The sequence below is a fragment of the Mastigoproctus giganteus genome, chromosome 14, assembly GCF_048544385.1.
Source record: "Mastigoproctus giganteus isolate SK-2022 chromosome 14, ASM4854438v1, whole genome shotgun sequence".
Classification (NCBI taxonomy): Eukaryota; Metazoa; Arthropoda; class Arachnida; order Uropygi; family Thelyphonidae; genus Mastigoproctus; species Mastigoproctus giganteus.
In genome coordinates, this window is record NC_143588.1 from 16105575 (window position 1) to 16123594 (window position 18020).

General features: G+C 37.9%; 1 protein-coding gene across 2 annotated transcripts in view; it reads right to left on the minus strand.

Annotated features, from left to right (window-relative positions):
* LOC150074993 (sodium/potassium-transporting ATPase subunit alpha-like) overlaps nt 1-18020 on the minus strand; it is a 632142-nt gene that overhangs the window by 264136 nt on the left and 349986 nt on the right. For both annotated transcript variants that reach the window (XM_090388637.1, XM_090388636.1), the window contains exons 12-13: nt 14700-14875; nt 1720-1856 (exon numbers count right to left, since the gene is read on the minus strand). In XM_090388637.1, the coding sequence (XP_090244763.1) occupies nt 1720-1856; nt 14700-14875 (313 nt within the window). The remainder of the gene's footprint in view (nt 1-1719; nt 1857-14699; nt 14876-18020) is intronic.

Sequence of the window (18020 nt, forward strand, 5' to 3'; positions counted from 1 at the left end):
CAATTCGGAGAAGATATAGTGAGTAAACATCCAGCTGAAAAATGGTTCAAAAAACATAATTCAGTTGATGGGTCACCTGATGATACACCCCATGAGAGATGACTGATGCCTATTGATGGTGACAAACTGAAGATCACCACCGACTTAGATTCAAGTCAAACAACTAGATGCTTGCAGAAATATTTACTATAAGTGATAAAACCTGTTTTCTGTATTTATAAATGATATTGATGATGGTATATCAAGCTTAATGTCCAAGTTTGCAGATGATACGAAGGTTGGCAGGGTTGTCAAGGACACTACTGACACTATGCTACTGCAACAGGATCTGGAAAGGTTGAGCAGATTGGCTGAGAGGTGGCAAATGAAGTTTAACATTGACAAATGTAAAGTACTACATATGGGAAACAGCAACCCCAGAGCAACGTATCAATTCTGTGGTACTACACTGACAGTGGTAGAGAATGAAAGGGACCTGGGGGTGGTTGTGCAGGCAGATATGAAGTTTTCTGAGCAGTGCAGACGGGCTGCAAGAATAGCTCATGGAGTATTGTCAATGATATACAGGAATTTTTCCAGCAGGGATAAGGAGGTGATTATTCCATTGTATAAGGCAATGGTCAGGCCACACCTAGAGTACTGTATACAGGTCTGGAGGCCTCATTTCAAGAAGGATGTAGAGATGCTGGAACGAGTACAGAGAAGGGTAACAAGATTAGTGAATGGAACAAAGGGGTGCTCTTACGAAGAAAGGCTTAAGTTTTGCAAATTACAGAGTCTGGACACTAGGCACCAGCGAGGTGATCTGATAGAGGTGTATAAAGCCTTGAATGGTTTGAGCATGCTCAATGCAGATGGGATTCTTCCTCTTGCTCCGAATAATCACGTGAGAGGGCATAAATTCAAATTGAGGAAGGACAGATGTAGGTTAGACGTGAGGAAATTTGCCTTTAGCCAGCGGGTGGTTGGTTGGTGGAACAGACTTCCATCCCTTGTCGTGGAAGTTGATGGCCTGAATAAGTTTAAGGCTCAGCTGGACAGGTATTTTGAACGAACAGAGGGGTGAAGTGGAAGTGGTTATTTTTTATTATTATTATTGTTATTTTATTTATTTATTTTTTTTTTGGCTGATGCTGCATAAGCTTGCTTTCTTGCATCAAATGCCTCTACTAATGCTAATGCTAAACCACTTGTTTGAATTTGCATCAACTGCAAATTCAAACAAGTAGTTCCACATAAACTCACAATTGAAACAAACTCCAGAGACTGTTTAAAGTTGAGTCACTTTTGGACCAACGTTTGATGAGTAATGAAATATGGCTTATGAAATATCAAACAATCATTGGCTACTATCTTGTGACCATCACCAGGTATATTAAGGCTCACACGTCGAAGATTTTCACCAACAGAAGATTTTGCTGAAAATCTGGTGGATTGTAGCTGTTACTGTCTGTTGCAAGCTTCTACCCTCTGGATCATACGATAAAACGTATTTTGTTAATTTTTTTTCCATATGTTTTAATTTTACCCCAAAAATCTGCACAAACCTTTTTGTTAACCTGATTGTACACCTAACTATGGTAATCCAGTCACTAATCGAGAAATATGGTAATCTAGTTACTATGGTAATCAATTCGCTAATTAGGTTTCATATAAAAGTTAAAAAAAAAAATCTCTGAGAGAATTACTTTTTTTTTTTGTTCATTTTGCTTTTCTTACCTTGGATTCACATCTTCAACAGGTATATTTAACCTCTGAGCAATATCGTCTACAGTTTCATTTCCTTCAGATATAATACCAACAGCTTTTGCAATAGCTTTGGCAGTGATTGGATGGTCACCAGTCACCATAATAACCTAAAAGAATAAAGTTTAAATTTAAAAGTCTTTTATAGACACTAATTTATTTTACAGAGGAAATGAAAAGAGATATGTAAAATAATAAAAACATCTCACTTCAAATAAATAATTGCCTGCTGGATAACAATCATTATGCAATGGCGAGGCTTGCACAATGTAGAGACCAAAATAAATGGTGAAACTTCTAAAAAGCTTTTGAAGATGTTGAAGAGAATATCCATATTCAATAAACTACTAGTAGCAGCTAGATAGAAGCTGGTTGCTAACAGTTCAAGCATCATCCAATAAAACTGCACTACATTCAGTATAATAATCCTGCTCCATTAAGAAAATCCTGACTGATTGTTTTAGTGGCTGAATGTGTATACTATCTGCTGACTGCATAAATGAAGTTTATGTGGTCAACACATAGAGTACAGTTGGTACTTATATTTTAATTTTCATACATTCCCTAACAGGTTACTGAAAAATATGAGTCTACCTAACCAGGAGGAGACCCATACATCTCTAAAAATAAGCTTGTGGGAATTCTCCACCTGACTAGAACCACAAGACAGTTGTAGTACAGATGTGCGGAAATTTGCCTTTAGCCAGCGAATAGTTGATTGCTGGAACAAATTCCCATCTATCACTGTGGAATTTGATAGCTTAAATAAATTCACAGATGAACTGGACAAACTTTTGGAGCAAATGGATGGGTGAAATGGGAAGTTTTTTTTTTTTTTTTTTTTTGCTGCTTCTTGCATCATATGTCTCTAATAAGCTTGCTTTCTTGCATCATATGTCTCTACTAATGCTAATGCTTGGAAACAAGTTTAATTGGCTTTCAAGCATTATACTTCAATCAGATTTTTTCTTGCAGGTATCTAGTTTCCCGACACTGCAATTGGCAAAAATGAAGTATTTTTTTTGGAATAAGCTCTATTTGAAGCAAAAATAAATGATATTTAAGCTCAAAAGGAAACCAAAAGAAAGGTGGATCAATGGTGTAAGGCAATAATTAGATGAAAGAGGGCATGCTTTGTTTAGGTTATTAGAGACTACAATGACTAAAAAAATACAGAAATAGGACACAAAAAAGATTTTAAATAACTTGTCAAAGATTTAAGATTGAAATGAACTCTTGTCTCATTTCAACTATATTAGAAATGCACACCTGCCAACTTTTAACTTTCAAAATGCAGGAGATCAAACAACTGCAAGCAGGAAGAGAACAGATTCTTTTGCAAAAAAGGAGTTCACTGGGGAAAACAACACGAGGAAAACTAATTTTTTGGTAAAAGTAGGAGGTTTTTTTTTTTGTTAAAGCTCACATTGTGCTAGAAATTAAATTTTGCTGACAACATACATATTGTCTATAAAAATACAGACATGGAATTGTTTACAGTGCAGTATGCTTTCAAATATTAGTTTATTTGGGATATTTTTCTGTTTGTGGATTTCTGTTAGACATCAATTGATTTTAGTATTAGTTAAAACTTTAACTATCCATTCCTAAAAATTTGTCTAATTCTTCCTTAAATTCATTCAACACTTTCACAACACATTTTTAAGTGCAGGTGGTGGTTGAAAATAATTGATTGTTCCAACAATCAATTATTTTCTGGCTGAATAATACAATTCTACATCGATCTTGCAGCCATACATTTTCAATGTCCCAACAATATCTACATGCAAGTCAAAGAATTTTCAACTCCTTAAATGATAATTATGTTGTTTTTTTTTAAGAGTTTTGCCATTATATTGACCTAACTGTCATTTAATCATATGCCATAAACAGCTTTATAGTTTTAGTCATGCTCCTTAGTTTATTTTTTAATTTAGCTAGAGATTTTGTAGATTACTACTTAATATATGTAGAACCTTTGTATAATTCAAATTTTGTTTTTGTATAATTCAATTTTATAGTATTATAGAGTGGTAGGGAAAATTCTAGCTTTTTAATTGTGGTAATAAGTAGCCTCAAAGTTCAAATCATGTAGGTTCGCATTAGTTAGTTAATTTTATTATATAATATAATCAACTTACAACTCTAAAAAAAATGGTATAGCCTAATACATATAATGTAAACTTGGTAGCACAGTATCATTGCTGCATAACTGGTGAATTGGTATAGGACTATTATTGCATTTAACTTTGATTTAAAATCAGAAGTGTAGTTATTATTTGTAATTCTCTAATTACATTGGTGAATTTGTTTTTTACTTATCATTTATAATTGCTTAAGGAACCACATTTGACTTCTCCTGCCATTATTTTGTATTGATAAGAACATTCGAATTTTGCTGCCATTGTTGAGTATTGAGTGCATGGTAGTGGAATTATGGTGTTTTAATTGTGGCAAATAGGTAGCTCAAAAGTTCAAATCATATAGGTTGGCATTAATTAGAAAAATTTATTATCTTATTAAATTACCTGGAACTTACAAAAGTAACATTACAACTAACAAAAATAACTTACATATAGTGTAATACGTATAACTTACTTGATAGGAGATACAAAATATATATAATATAAACTTGTGCATGTTTGATGTTTGCGAACCTATCTGGAACAGGACATAATATTGCCAAAGGTATTTGTGTGGGTGTTCGATGTAAGGAGTATGAGGATATTGTTTGTTTGTTGTTTGTTATTTGGTTTTTAGGAGCATTAGAAACTAAGGCCATATTGGTCCGGGAATATGCGGTGGTCATTCCCTGACCTTTCTGCATCCTCCGTATTTGGTGGACAGGCTCGAATCTAATCAAGATTAGAGCCCCGGTCTAATCAAGAAGCATGTGCTACGCACTGCTGCTCTTTCCCACCTGGCTATGGAGGTGCCCATGAGGATATTAGGCACCAACTCAACATTGTTGGTGCTGAGTTGGTGAACAGTTGGTGAAGAGCTTGAAGAACAGGGTGGATGTCATGAGAGAATTTAAATTGGGGAACATCAATGCCAGAGCTTGTTTCATCATCAGGCAAAACAGTGACAACCCCCAAGGCAGAATGCACTGGACTCACAGAGGTAGTTGTTGTCGGAGACTCTACAGTCAGGGAAACAGGAAACATATTGTGCAAAAAGGTTAGGTGGAATAGGCCCAGAGTAAGTCTGCCAGAGGCAAAAGTTGATGACGTAGAGCAGATATCATCTTTTAAGGGCACAAAAGGAGACACCGCTGTACATGCTGGAACTATGAGATCTGCAGATTACTTAACATGTACAGGGCAACATTGAAAAAAAATCACAAATTAGGATTAAATTTGAAAGTGTTTGCAATTATGCACATACATGATAGTAGGGAGAATATGATGAGAGACTTCTCAATAAATTTAGCCAAGGAGAGACAGTGCAAGACTCGTGGGGTAGATTTTTTTCTCAGTGCAGTCTGTGCTTGATAGCAAGAGAGACTACTTCCACAGGGATGAGGATACACTTACACAGAAAGAGCACAAGACTGATGATGCTATTGAGGCAGTGTTAGGTGAATTAAAAAAAATGGTTAGCTTGGTGGGATAATGCAGACCAATAGATTAACAATAGCTGCACACTAATAGATTAACAATAGCCATAGGCAGAGGTGAAAGTGATTCTTGCACTGCTTCTATTGGAATGAGCAGCAGGCTGGAAAGTAAGGTACTAAGAATTTCAAGAATTGCTGAGAGAGAGTCATCATGGAACAAGTAAATACGTGGGCTGTGTTAGGGTAATTAAGAGTAAAGCAGGTGCATGTATACTTGCATGTACACCAATTCTAGGAGCATAGCAAATAAATCTGATGAATTTAAAGTGCTGGTCAAGAATCAAATGTGGACATTGTTGGGATATCACAGATGTCGTGTCAATCAGATATAAGGGATGCAGAACTAGAATATGGAGAGTACAATGTGTACAAAAAGGATACACAGAGGGAGAGGTTATGCTCTTAGTTAAGAAGCACATAAAATTTAAGGCAGTGCATCCAGTTGACATAGGTGGCCAGTGCAATGTGTTCATTGCAAGCACTGGGAAAGCAAAAATGAGGATAGGATTGTGTTATAGGCCCGATGACTCCGATAAGTATAACAGAGAACTGTACAGAGAAACAGGATGGGCCAGTAATTTTGAATGCCTTATAATGGGGGATTTTAACTTCCCAAATATTGACTGGATTTATTGTGGATTTATTGTATGACAACAGCAGCATGTCAGAGAGCAAAAAGAGGGAGTAATAACTGTGATCTGATTATCAGCAGTGATTATCCATGCATTAAGAATCTGCAGATAAAAGAACTACTAGGGTACAATATAGCCAAAGCAGTTTTTGAGCCATAAAACCACAAACAACAACAACCAGTAGGTGACAGTGACCACAGTGCATTGATGTGGGATTTACTTAAAGATGTAATTATTTACTTAAAGAAAATGTAATTACAGTGGTCTCAAACAATTTTTAAATTCTATACAGGGAGACCAACTGATGACATCATCAGCAAATTCTAAATGGGAAGCATTCAAAGAATTAATCATAGAAGCTACTAGGCTTTTGTACCAACTAAGAAATACTCCAAGTTAAAGGCGTAAAGTGAGGCCTGTTGAACTAACAAGACTCATGGCAGAGAAGAAAAATGCATGGGATGCATATAAATTATCAGGTGACACAGAAGCCTATGGCAGATATAAAGTAGCCTGAGCCAAGTCACAAAGGAAGTGACGCAAGCAAATGCAGATAACGAGAAATCTTTGGCAATAAAAGAAAAACAGAAAAGACTTCTTTACTTACGTAAATACTAGAAGGAAATGGATGAATCAAATTGGTCCACTTCATATCAATGGTTTGACTGCTGATTATTATGCTCAGTGTGCTGACAAACTGAATGAGTATTTGCATCAACATCCATATGAGGAATTCTTTAGGGAGTGGATAAAACTGTAACAGGGTGCTAAATGATTCCATAATAACCGAGAGGAAAGTGGAAGAGAAACTACTGAATTTAAACATAAGAAAGACAACTGTATGTGTGTGTAATGGTGGTGGGACCTATGCAATTATATTAGGGGAGGCAGTGAAGGAAGTGACCAAAACCTTTAGCCCTATATATGAGAGCATCCTCAGATTTAGGGGACTGGAGATATGTGAATGGTATGAATGTCCCCAATATGTGAATGAACCCAATTCACAAAGGGGGAGGATCAAAGGTTGACAGAAGCAATTACAGACCTGTTAGTTTAACATCTGTTCCAGGGAAAATAATGAAGTCATTGTTAAAGAAGTAATGCAGGAACATTTAGACAAAGCTGCAATTATACTTCAGATACAGCATGAGTTTAAGGGAAATCTTATTTGAACAATTTGACTGGATTCTACAATGTGGTCAAAAAGGAATGGATACAAAAATAATTTTGATATATACTTTGATTTCAGGAAAGCTTTTGATACTGTTGCACAAAAAGATTGCTTTACAAATTGGAACAGTGTGACATTAAGGTCAAACTGGGTAAAGCAATGGTTGAATGGGAAAAGACAGAGTGGCAATCAATGGACAGTGCTCTTCATAGATTAATATAATTAGTAGAGTTCTCCATGGTTTAGTGTTGGGACCATTGTTGTTTTCTATATTTATCAATGACAATTACGAATGCGTATAACACTTAATGTCCAAGTTTGCTGATGATACAACAGTTGGCAGGGTGATTAACTGCAGTAATGATGGTATGCTACTGTAAAAGTAACTAGAAAAGTTAGAGAAAAGTTAGGGCTAAGAAATAGCTATTAATGTTTAACACTGACAAACGCAAAATACTGCATATGGGTAGCAATAACCCAAGAGAAATGTTAAGGGGAAGTCTTGTCTGACCAATTTGATTGGATACTAAGACATGGACACAAAGTAACTGGAGGCAAAAAGTAATTTTGATATCGTATACTTGAATTTCAGGAAATCTTTTGATACCGTTGCACATGGAAGACTACTGTACAAATTGGAACAGTATGGCATTCAGGACAAATTGCTACAATAGATAAAAGGATGGCTGAGTGGGAGAAGACAGAGAGTGGTTATGAATGGACACTACTCTTTGTGGACTAATGTTATTAGTGGTGTCCCCCAGGGTTCAGTGTTGGGCCCATTGTTGTTTTGTATATTTATCAATGATATTGATGAAGTTACATCAAGCTCAATGTCAAAGTTTGCAGATGATACAAAGGTGTTGGCAGGGTTGTTAATAACAATAATGACAGTATGCTGCTGCAACAGGATCTGGAAAAGTTGGGCAGATGGGCTGAGAAGTGGCAAATGAAGTTTAACATTGATAAATGAAAAGTACTGTATATGGGTAGCAATATCCCCAGAATAATATACCACCTATGTGGTACTACACATTTATAATTGTGTCTAGCTCACGGTGCTGGAACAGGATGAGACAAACTATCAATGGAGGGGATATTAATGGCTCCCTTCCCCCCCTGAGTTATTTATTACTATTTTCTACAACCAGATTAACATTCCAGTAAAAAATGTTCTGACAGATAATGATGAAAAGCTTTTGTTTGATAATGAATATTACATACAATAAAAATTAAAAGGGTGGCATAAGTGATTGCGAACTTCTTGGTTTCTTAGTTTGACTTCTGTTCTTAGGACGATGGTGGGGTTGCTGGTTGGGGAGGTGTTGCAGGGTCGTCTGGACAGGAGTGTAGTTATAGCTCACACAGAGCATGGGTTTGTTGAGGGGAAGTTTTGTCTGACCAATTTCATTGGATGCTGTGATGTGGTCACAGAGGAACTGGGTGCAAAGGATAGTTTTGGTATCATGTACCTGAGTTTCGGGGGGGTTTTGATGCTGATGCTGTTGCGCGCGTGGGGGACCTCTCTACGGGGTTGGAGTCGTGTGGCATTGGGGGCAGGTTGCTGCTGTGGATGGGGATGGTTGGGTTGGAGAGGACGGAGTGGTGTTCGGTGGACACTGCTCTTTGTGGACTAATGTTATTAGTGGGGTCCACGGGAGTTCGAAGTTTGGCCTGATGTTGTTTTGTGCATTTGTCAATGGTGTTGATGAATGTGTATCGGGCCTAATGTTCAAGTTTGTAGATGATACAAATGCAAAGTGTTGCGTGTGGATGGTGGTGTCCCCGGAGTGGTGGCTTGTGCGGTGCTGTACTCAGGGTGGTGGAGAATGGGGGGGGGACCTGGGTGTGGTTGCGCAGTCAGATGTGAACTTTTCTGAGCAGTGCACATGAGCTTCTACAATGGTTCATGAGGTCTTGTCGATATACAGAAAGTTTTGCTAGTGGGGATAAGGAGGTGATTGTCCCCTGGTGTAGGGAAATGGTCAGGCCGCCCCGATTGCTGCATGCAGGTATGGAGGCCTCATTTTAAAAAGGATGTAGAGCTGCTGGAACGGATACAGGGAGGGGCAGGGAGATTGGTGGGGAGAACAAAGTGGTGCTCTTACAAAAAATTTAACCCCAGGGGCTCACATTTGATGAGCTTGGCACACCCAGGATCCTGAGCTGGATATCACCATTCTTCTCTTTCTTGGCGATTCCCTTCTATTTCTGATTTTCTCTCTCTCTCTCTCAGGGTAATTCAGAATTTTTTTTTTTTTTTTTTTTTTTTTTGCTGGTGCAGTATAAGCCTCAGGCTTTCTTGCACCATATGGCTAATAATATACAGGAATTTTTCTAGCAGGGATAAGGAGGTGATTATCCCACGGTATAAAGCAATGGTTAGGCTACAACTATGCAGCTCTGGAGGCCTCATTTTAGGAAGGATGTACACTGAGTGAACAGAAATCATGGGATACCTACCTAGTAACGGGTAGGCCCATCTTTCGCCCGGATAAGGGCAGTCACACAGTGACGTACTGAGTCCACTAGTTCACGAAAACATTCCACAGGTATTTTCATCCATGCTTGCTGCATCACTTTCCATAATTCCATCGCATTCCTGGGTGGAGCATCCAAAGCTTGAACGGACCTTTCCATAGCATACCAAAGATGCTCCACAGGGTTTGTATCCATTGAATGTGGAGGCTATTCCATGGTGGTAAAATCTGTGGAATGATCTCTGAACCATTTTCTAGTCACCACGGCCAGCCATGTGGGGAGGCACATTGTCCTGCTGGAAGAGTCTATTGCCCTGTGGGTGCAAGATGACCATGAAGGGATGCAGATCGTCTTCAAGGATGGACACATAACCTAGACCGTTCACAGATGCATCTAGCCATATCAGAGGTTCCAATGTGTGCTAGTTGAACATGCCCAGACCATTACCGACCATCCACCTGCCTGAACAGTTCCTTGTTGACATGACAGGTGCATAGCTTTGTGCGGGTTCCACCGATATGCATCCTCCTGTCTGCTCGAAATAACTAGAAACGGGACTTTTCTAGTGTTGGCAATGGAACTCTGGTGGGTCGGCAGTTCTCATAAACTACTGCAGCTAATAATCATCTGATGGTCTTGGTGGAGGCACCTCCACCAAGACCATCAGATGTTTTTGACACCTCCATTGTTGAAGTCAGTAGTGATTGGTGTACCATTGCTCTCCAGTTGGCTGAAACAATGCAAGACAGACATCAACAGCTGCGCTCATCCACCACCTTTATCTACCCACAGCGCTGTCCACAATGAGATGTTATTCAGGAAATGGCGCATTCCCGATACACCCTTGATACTGTCGAATGGGGATAGTGCAATTTCTGTACCACCATGATAGTGTGACCAATGTGTCGGGCACCCACTATCATCCCGCTTTCAAAGTCTGTTAACTCACGTTTATCCATACTGACATTGACTTACCGTTTACGTGAATGCAGTGTACCTGCCAAGCAGTGTGTTCGTGCAATAGCGAGAGGGGTGACAGCAATGCATTGCCCAGGAACCAGGTATGAGTGAAACAAAGGGGATGCTCTTACGAAGAAAGACTTAAGTTCTGCAAGTTGCAGCATTGCTTTGAATGGATTGAACAAGCTCAATGCTAATGGGTTTCTTCCTCTTGCTCAGACTACACACACACACGAGGGGGGTACAAATTGAGGAAGGATGGTTGCAGAATAGATATACAGAAGTTTGCCTTTAGAGAGCAAATGGTTGATTGCTGGAACAAACTTCCATCTGCTGTTGTGGAAGTTGATAGCTTAAATAAATTCAAGGAATAAATAGACAAACTATGGGAGGTAATGGATAGATGAAATTGGAATTTCTTTTTTTTTTTTTGGCTGATGTTGTATAACCTTGATTTCTTGCATCATTCGTAATACTACTACCAACATGTGTGCTGTCCAAGAAAGAATAAGGATGCCATCAACGTTTAGTTTACTCAATCCATTTAAAGCCAAAAACACTCCAATCAGGTCTTCTTGCAAGTGCATTTTGCAGTAATTGCATTTGCATGGAGAAGTAAGAGAACTAATATCATTGCTATTCTTTGCAACTGTTCCAAGAGATCTACATCCTTCTTAAAATCAGACTTCCAGACCTGTATGCAGGCACTACAGATGTATGGTCTAATCACTGCCTTATATAATGGGATATTCATTTCCTTGTCCCTGCTAGCAAAATTTCATGAGCTGTTCTAGCAGCCTGTCTTAACTGCTCAGAAAACTTCAGCCTGACTGTACAATTACTCTTAAGTCCCTTTTGTTCTCCATCATCCTGAGTGTAGTAACACTTAACTGGTATTCTATTCTGGGATTACTACAACTATATACAGTATCTTACATTTACAAATGCTAAACCTTAATTGCCACTTCTCAGCACATTTGCCTAATTTTTCAGGGTATTGTTGCAGTAATATTCCATGATTCCTGCCATTAACTATCCTGCCAACCTTTGTATCAACTGGCAACTTAGACATGCCTTCATATGCCTTCATCAGTATGCTTGATATGCCTTAATCAATATAGTTAATAAAAACTAAGGCGCATTTAGGGCTAGAGCCTCAAGCTGCGAACAAATTTAGACTATGTATATAAAGTGCTTAGCATCATAATACACAGCCATTTCTGAATAAACAGAAAATTTTTAAGGTGGCATCGTTTTGGGTTATATCTCATATTGTGAATACCTTCACAACGAGTTGCCATGATATTGCACTACTTCGAATAAGTAACGCTTCACCTAAGGAGAAGACTAGTGTTACTTATTCTCAGATAGGTACCACCACCCAGACAGCACTGTTTCAGGGCTATTTGGCCCTTCGTCAGTGAGTGGGTAGGTACCCAAGTGATGCAATGATGGCAAAAACAGTTATGAAGTATAACTCCACAATATGAGAGATGCCTGATGGTGTATGATGTATTTAGACTAAGGCGCATTTAGGGCTAGAGCCTCAAGCTGCGAACAAATTTAGACTATGTATATAAAGTGCTTAGCATCATAATACACAGCCATTTCTGAATAGTCTAAATTTGTTCGCAGCTTGAGGCTCTAGCCCTAAATGCGCCTTAGTCTAAATACATCATACACCATCAGGCATCTCTCATATTGTGGAGTTATACTTCATAACTGTTTTTGCCATCATTGCATCACTTGGGTACCTACCCACTCACTGACGAAGGGCCAAATAGCCCTGAAACAGTGCTGTCTGGGTGGTGGTACCTATCTGAGAATAAGTAACACTAGTCTTCTCCTTAGGTGAAGCGTTACTTATTCGAAGTAGTGCAATATCATGGCAACTCGTTGTGAAGGTATTCACAATATGAGATATAACCCAAAACGATGCCACCTTAAAAATTTTCTGTTTATTCAGAAATGGCTGTGTATTATGATGCTAAGCACTTTATATACATAGTCTAAATTTGTTCGCAGCTTGAGGCTCTAGCCCTAAATGCGCCTTAGTCTAAATACATCATACACCATCAGGCATCTCTCATATTGTGGAGTTATACTTCATAACTGTTTTTGCCATCATTGCATCACTTGGGTACCTACCCACTCACTGACGAAGGGCCAAATAGCCCTGAAACAGTGCTGTCTGGGTGGTGGTACCTATCTGAGAATAAGTAACACTAGTCTTCTCCTTAGGTGAAGCGTTACTTATTCGAAGTAGTGCAATATCATGGCAACTCGTTGTGAAGGTATTCACAATATGAGATATAACCCAAAACGATGCCACCTTAAAAATTTTCTGTTTATTCAGAAATGGCTGTGTATTATGATGCTAAGCACTTTATATATATAGTTAATAATTAATGAAAACAGTAAGAGGGCTGGCACTGAACCCTGAAAAACTCCACTAATAACTGTCCAATTTATAATCAACCTGTGTCTTTTGCCACTGAGGCATCCATTTACTCGTAGCAGTAACTTTCCTCTAATGCTATATTGCTCTAATTCATACAGTAATATTTTGTGTGGAACACTGTCAAAAGCTTTACTGATATTTAAATATATTATGCCAAAATTGTTTTTTGCATCCAGTTCCTTTTTTTACTGCATCACAGTATCAAATCGGATTGGTTACACAAGATCTTCCCTTAACAAATCCATGATTACCCCTCAATATTTCGTTAATACTTCGTTTCTCTGGAACAGAAAATCTCTCAAGTCAGTAATTACTTGCTTCACCTTTTTTGCAGCTTCTTTATGAATGTAGATGTAAAATATTTATTTAATTGGCCAATAGTCTGAACAGGATCATCAACAGTTGCACCATTAATATATAATGGGCAATGGGGTTCATCCTTTTCCTTCAAGAATTAACATAAAAAAAGAATTCTTTGCTACTTTTCTTTTCATTCTTAGCCAAAGAATTCTCATAATCTGCCTTACTTGTCTAATCCCCTTAGTTTCTTGATTGCAAACAAACTGGTCTGCAATAAAATAGGTTTCTATGTTCCCTGCTAACTTAAAATTATCTCATGCATTTCTCTTCTCTGCTACTAGTCTCATAAGTTCAACTGACATCCGTTTAACTCTAAACCTTAGTTTAGAGTTAAACGGATGTCACTTTTTATACTAACTTTAAGTTAGTATAAAAAGTTTCCTTGGTATGAAACACCTCCCGCGATTTCACCAACTGATTCTGATTTAAAATATGCAGTTGGTAGAATCATCAGTCAATCCCAATGAAAGGAATTTAAAATCCATCTAAGACCACTGTAACTGGCCTTACGAAAACAAAAATCCATTCCCTTTATTCTTGACAAAAGTTATATCTTTAAGTCTATCCCATGTTATTTTGTTATGGTTACTGCCCTAGTATTTCTTTATTTGTATATGAAATTCATATAGTTGGGTGGGAGCATTTTGATGATTTGCTCCCCTGTATTGTAGTTTTGAATAAGCTGCCACAATTATTTTTTTTCTTTAAGGTTTTTTTTTTTTTTTTTTGTTCTGGAAATATCAGAAACGAAGTGTTACAAATACCTTTTAGAAATAAAGTAACACCACTACTACATGCATATAAAAATTCATAATGCCACAAGCAATCAACGTCACCTATCCATGGGATTATTTATTCCAATGATTAACAACTCACTTGCTAATGAATGCTTCATACAGTTCTGCTTAGAATTCATTCCTCTTATTTTTGAATTTATGCCTTACTTCTCTAATGAAATTTCACCTTGGTTCATTTTATTATCCATTCTAACAGCCTTATTAAACATTGATCAGAGGTTTAATAAGCTTTGAGAATTTGTTTCGATCTGTGGTTTATGAAGCTTTTCAGAATTAGCAAAAGGTCATCTATACAAATGAGTGATCTTTTGTAAACATTACCAGTCATGTTATCAGCACAAGAGACAAAATTATATCAAATTTATTTTACCAGATTTTAGAAAGAGCACAAATATTATGCACTAAGTACATCAATGTGCCAAATTACCAATGTGCCAATATACCAAATTTATTTATCTTACAATGTTTATACCTTAATGCCAGCACTTCGGCATTTGGCTACAGCGTCAGGCACTGCGGCTCTTGGTGGATCAATCATGGAGACTAGTCCAAGAAAGCGAAGACCTGATAAAGGAAAGTTCTGTTCATCTGGATCGAAAGGATATCCAGGAGGATACTTATCTGACGGAAGTACATATTCACAAAAACCTGTAAAATTAAAAATAATAATAAATAAATAAATAAAAAATGGCTTAAAAAGTGAATTCATACAGAGCTACAAATACTGGTTTCTTACTTATTGTCAATACATTATTTGTACTGGGATAATAAGTATACATACCTGACAACTTTTATAAATAAAAAAAAAATAGAAGTCTTTTAATAGAAATGTAGCTTTAGCCATAACTCTGTGTCCCAACACTTCTCAGTAGCATTCCCAGACTTTTCTTTCAAATTAATGAAAACTAATTAATGCATGCCATATGCTGCAGCAGGTAAATTATGACAGAGGTGGTCAAAAAGTTCTGAGAACAGGGTATATAAATTGTAACAGTAATAGTATTTGCCATATAGTGCAAGGAAGCCACAGGCTTCTGATGCACTGGCAAAAAATAAATAAATAAAAATAATAAATAAATAGATAAAAAATACAAATTACATGCTTACCACCTCCACAGGCAACTATCCATTTGGCTACTGAATTTATTCAAACTTTCAGCCTCAACTACCTGTGGGGACAACTTCTCCCAACAATCAATGACTCACTTCCTACTAAAGAAAAGAAAAATTCCTACAATCTAATCTAAACCTCAAGCCCTGTAATTTGAATTTATGACCCCTTGATTCTGGAATTCTTTATAACAGTGAGAATTCTTTTTACTAATCCCTTTCACAGCCTTATAAACCTCAATCTGGTCACTTTTGAGGTGCCTGGTTACCAAGCTCTGCAGCCCACATAATCGGAGCCTTTTCTCATAGCCTACTAAGTTAGTTAAATATGATTTTCCCTTAACCATTTCAACAAGTGCAATGCCTTTTTTCAGATGAAGACTCCATAAATGTAGTCTTAGAATTGTCTTAGACAGTGGGATTATGACCTCCCTATCTCTACACAATAACATTCGATAAATCATTGACAGAACACCATTGGGCTTTCCAGGCTGCCTGTTTACACAGTTCAGAAAACCTTATATCTGCTTGTATTGTAACTCCTAGATCCCTTTCCTCCTACAATGCTTTTAATTCAACCCCATCAAGTGTATAATTTATTTTCGAGTTTCTATCACCCAAGTGTAAGACCTTGCATTTAGCAGCATTAAAACATAGCTGCCACTTCTCTGACCATCTCTGAAGTCAGTTCAAGTCATTCTTAAGGAGCGCTGCTTTGCAATGATCATTAATGACTCTGCCAATCTTTATGTCACCTGCAACTTTTGACATCATGCTTTCTATTCCTTTATCAATGTCATTTATGAAAATGAGAAATAACAGTGGTCCAAGAACCGATCCTTGAGGGACCCCACTCCTGACGTTACACCAATTTGAAGAAAATCCATTACAACCTTCTGCCTTGTAGCCCACCCAGCAATCCACCTTACAATCTTACCAGTAATCTCAACCTGTTCAAGCTGATACCATAACCTCTAATGAAGGACAGAGTCAAATTCTTTGCTAAAATCCAATAAACTATATCAAATGAGAGCTTCCTTGGACTCAGGGGAGGTACCCATGGACTGAAGGTGTGCAAATGTATAACCAATTCACAAAGGACATTCAAAAGGTGACACAAGTAACTACAGACCTGTTAGTTTAACCTGTGTTCTGGGGAAAATAATGGAATCACCGGTTAAAGAAGCATTGCAGGATCTAGACAAGACTGCAGTAATAGTTAAGACAGAGAATGGGTTTCTTAAAGGGAGATCTTGTCTGACCAATTTTATTGGATACTATGATGTGGTCACAAAGGAATTGAATGCCAAAAATAATTTTGATATTATATACTTGGATTTCAGGAAAGCTTCTGATACTCTTGCACATGGAAGACTGCTGAACAAACTGGAGGGGCATGGCATTAAGGGTAAGTTGCTACAATGGATAAAGGGATGGTCGAGTGGGAGACGACAGAGAGTGGTAATCAATGGACACTGCTCTTCGTGGACAAATGTTATTAGTGGAGTTCCCCGGGGTTCAGTTTTGGGCCCATTGTTGTTTTGTATATTTATCAATGATATTGATGAAGGTATATCATGCCTAGTGTCCAAGTTTGCAGATGATACAAAGGTTGGCAGGGTTGATAATGACAATAAAGATAGTATGCTACTCCAACTGGATCTAGAAAAGTTGGAAAAATGGGCTGAGAAGTGGTAAATGAAGTTTAACATTGACAAATGTAAAGTACTGCATATGGGTAGCAATAACCGAAGAGAAATGTACCAACTGTGTGGTACTACACTCAGGGAAGTGCAAAGCGAAAAAGAACTGGGGGTAATTGTGCAGTCAAATATGAAGTTCGTTGATCAGTGCAGACGGGCTGCCACGGCAGGTCATGGAGTCTTCTCAATGATATATAGGAATTTTGCTAGCAGGAACAGGGAGGTGATAATCCTGTTATACAAGACAATGATCAGGCCACACCTGGAGTTCTGTGTACAGGTCTGGAGGCCTCATTTTAGGAAGAGTGTAGAGTTTCTAGAATGAGTACAAAGAAGGGCAACAAGATTGGTGAGGGGAACAAAGGGGTGCTCTTACAAAGAAAGGCTTAAGTTCTGCAAATTTCAGCTCCTGGAGTGCAGGCACCTGCGAGATGATCTGATTGAGGTGTATAAGGCCTTGAATGGGTTGAGCAAACTGAATGCTGTTGGGATTCTTCATCTTGCTGAGACCTGAGGGGGCACAGTTTCAAATTGCAGAAAGATAGTTGTAGAATAGATGTGCAGAAATTTGCCTTTGGCCAGCGGGTTGACTAATAGACTAAATAAATTTAAGACTAAGCTGGACAGGCATTTGGAACGAATGGAGGGATGAAATGGGAGGTTTTTTTTTTTTTTTTGGCTGGTGCCGCATAAGCTTCCTTTCTTGCATGGTATGCCTCTACTAATGCTAAATGCTAAATTAATTTCCTAAGTCCAGTTCATGAGTAACTGTGTCAAAATAGCCTACTAAGTTAGTTAAATATGATTTTCCCTTAACAAAACCATGCTTGGTGTTCTTCAGAATGCCACATCTATTTTTGTTTCCCTGGATTGCACTCTTAATCATTGTCCCGAAGATTTTTCATACCACTGAAGTAAACTAACCAATCTGTAGTTACCGACTTCTCTTTTAGAACTGCCTTTATGTATTGGTGAGATGT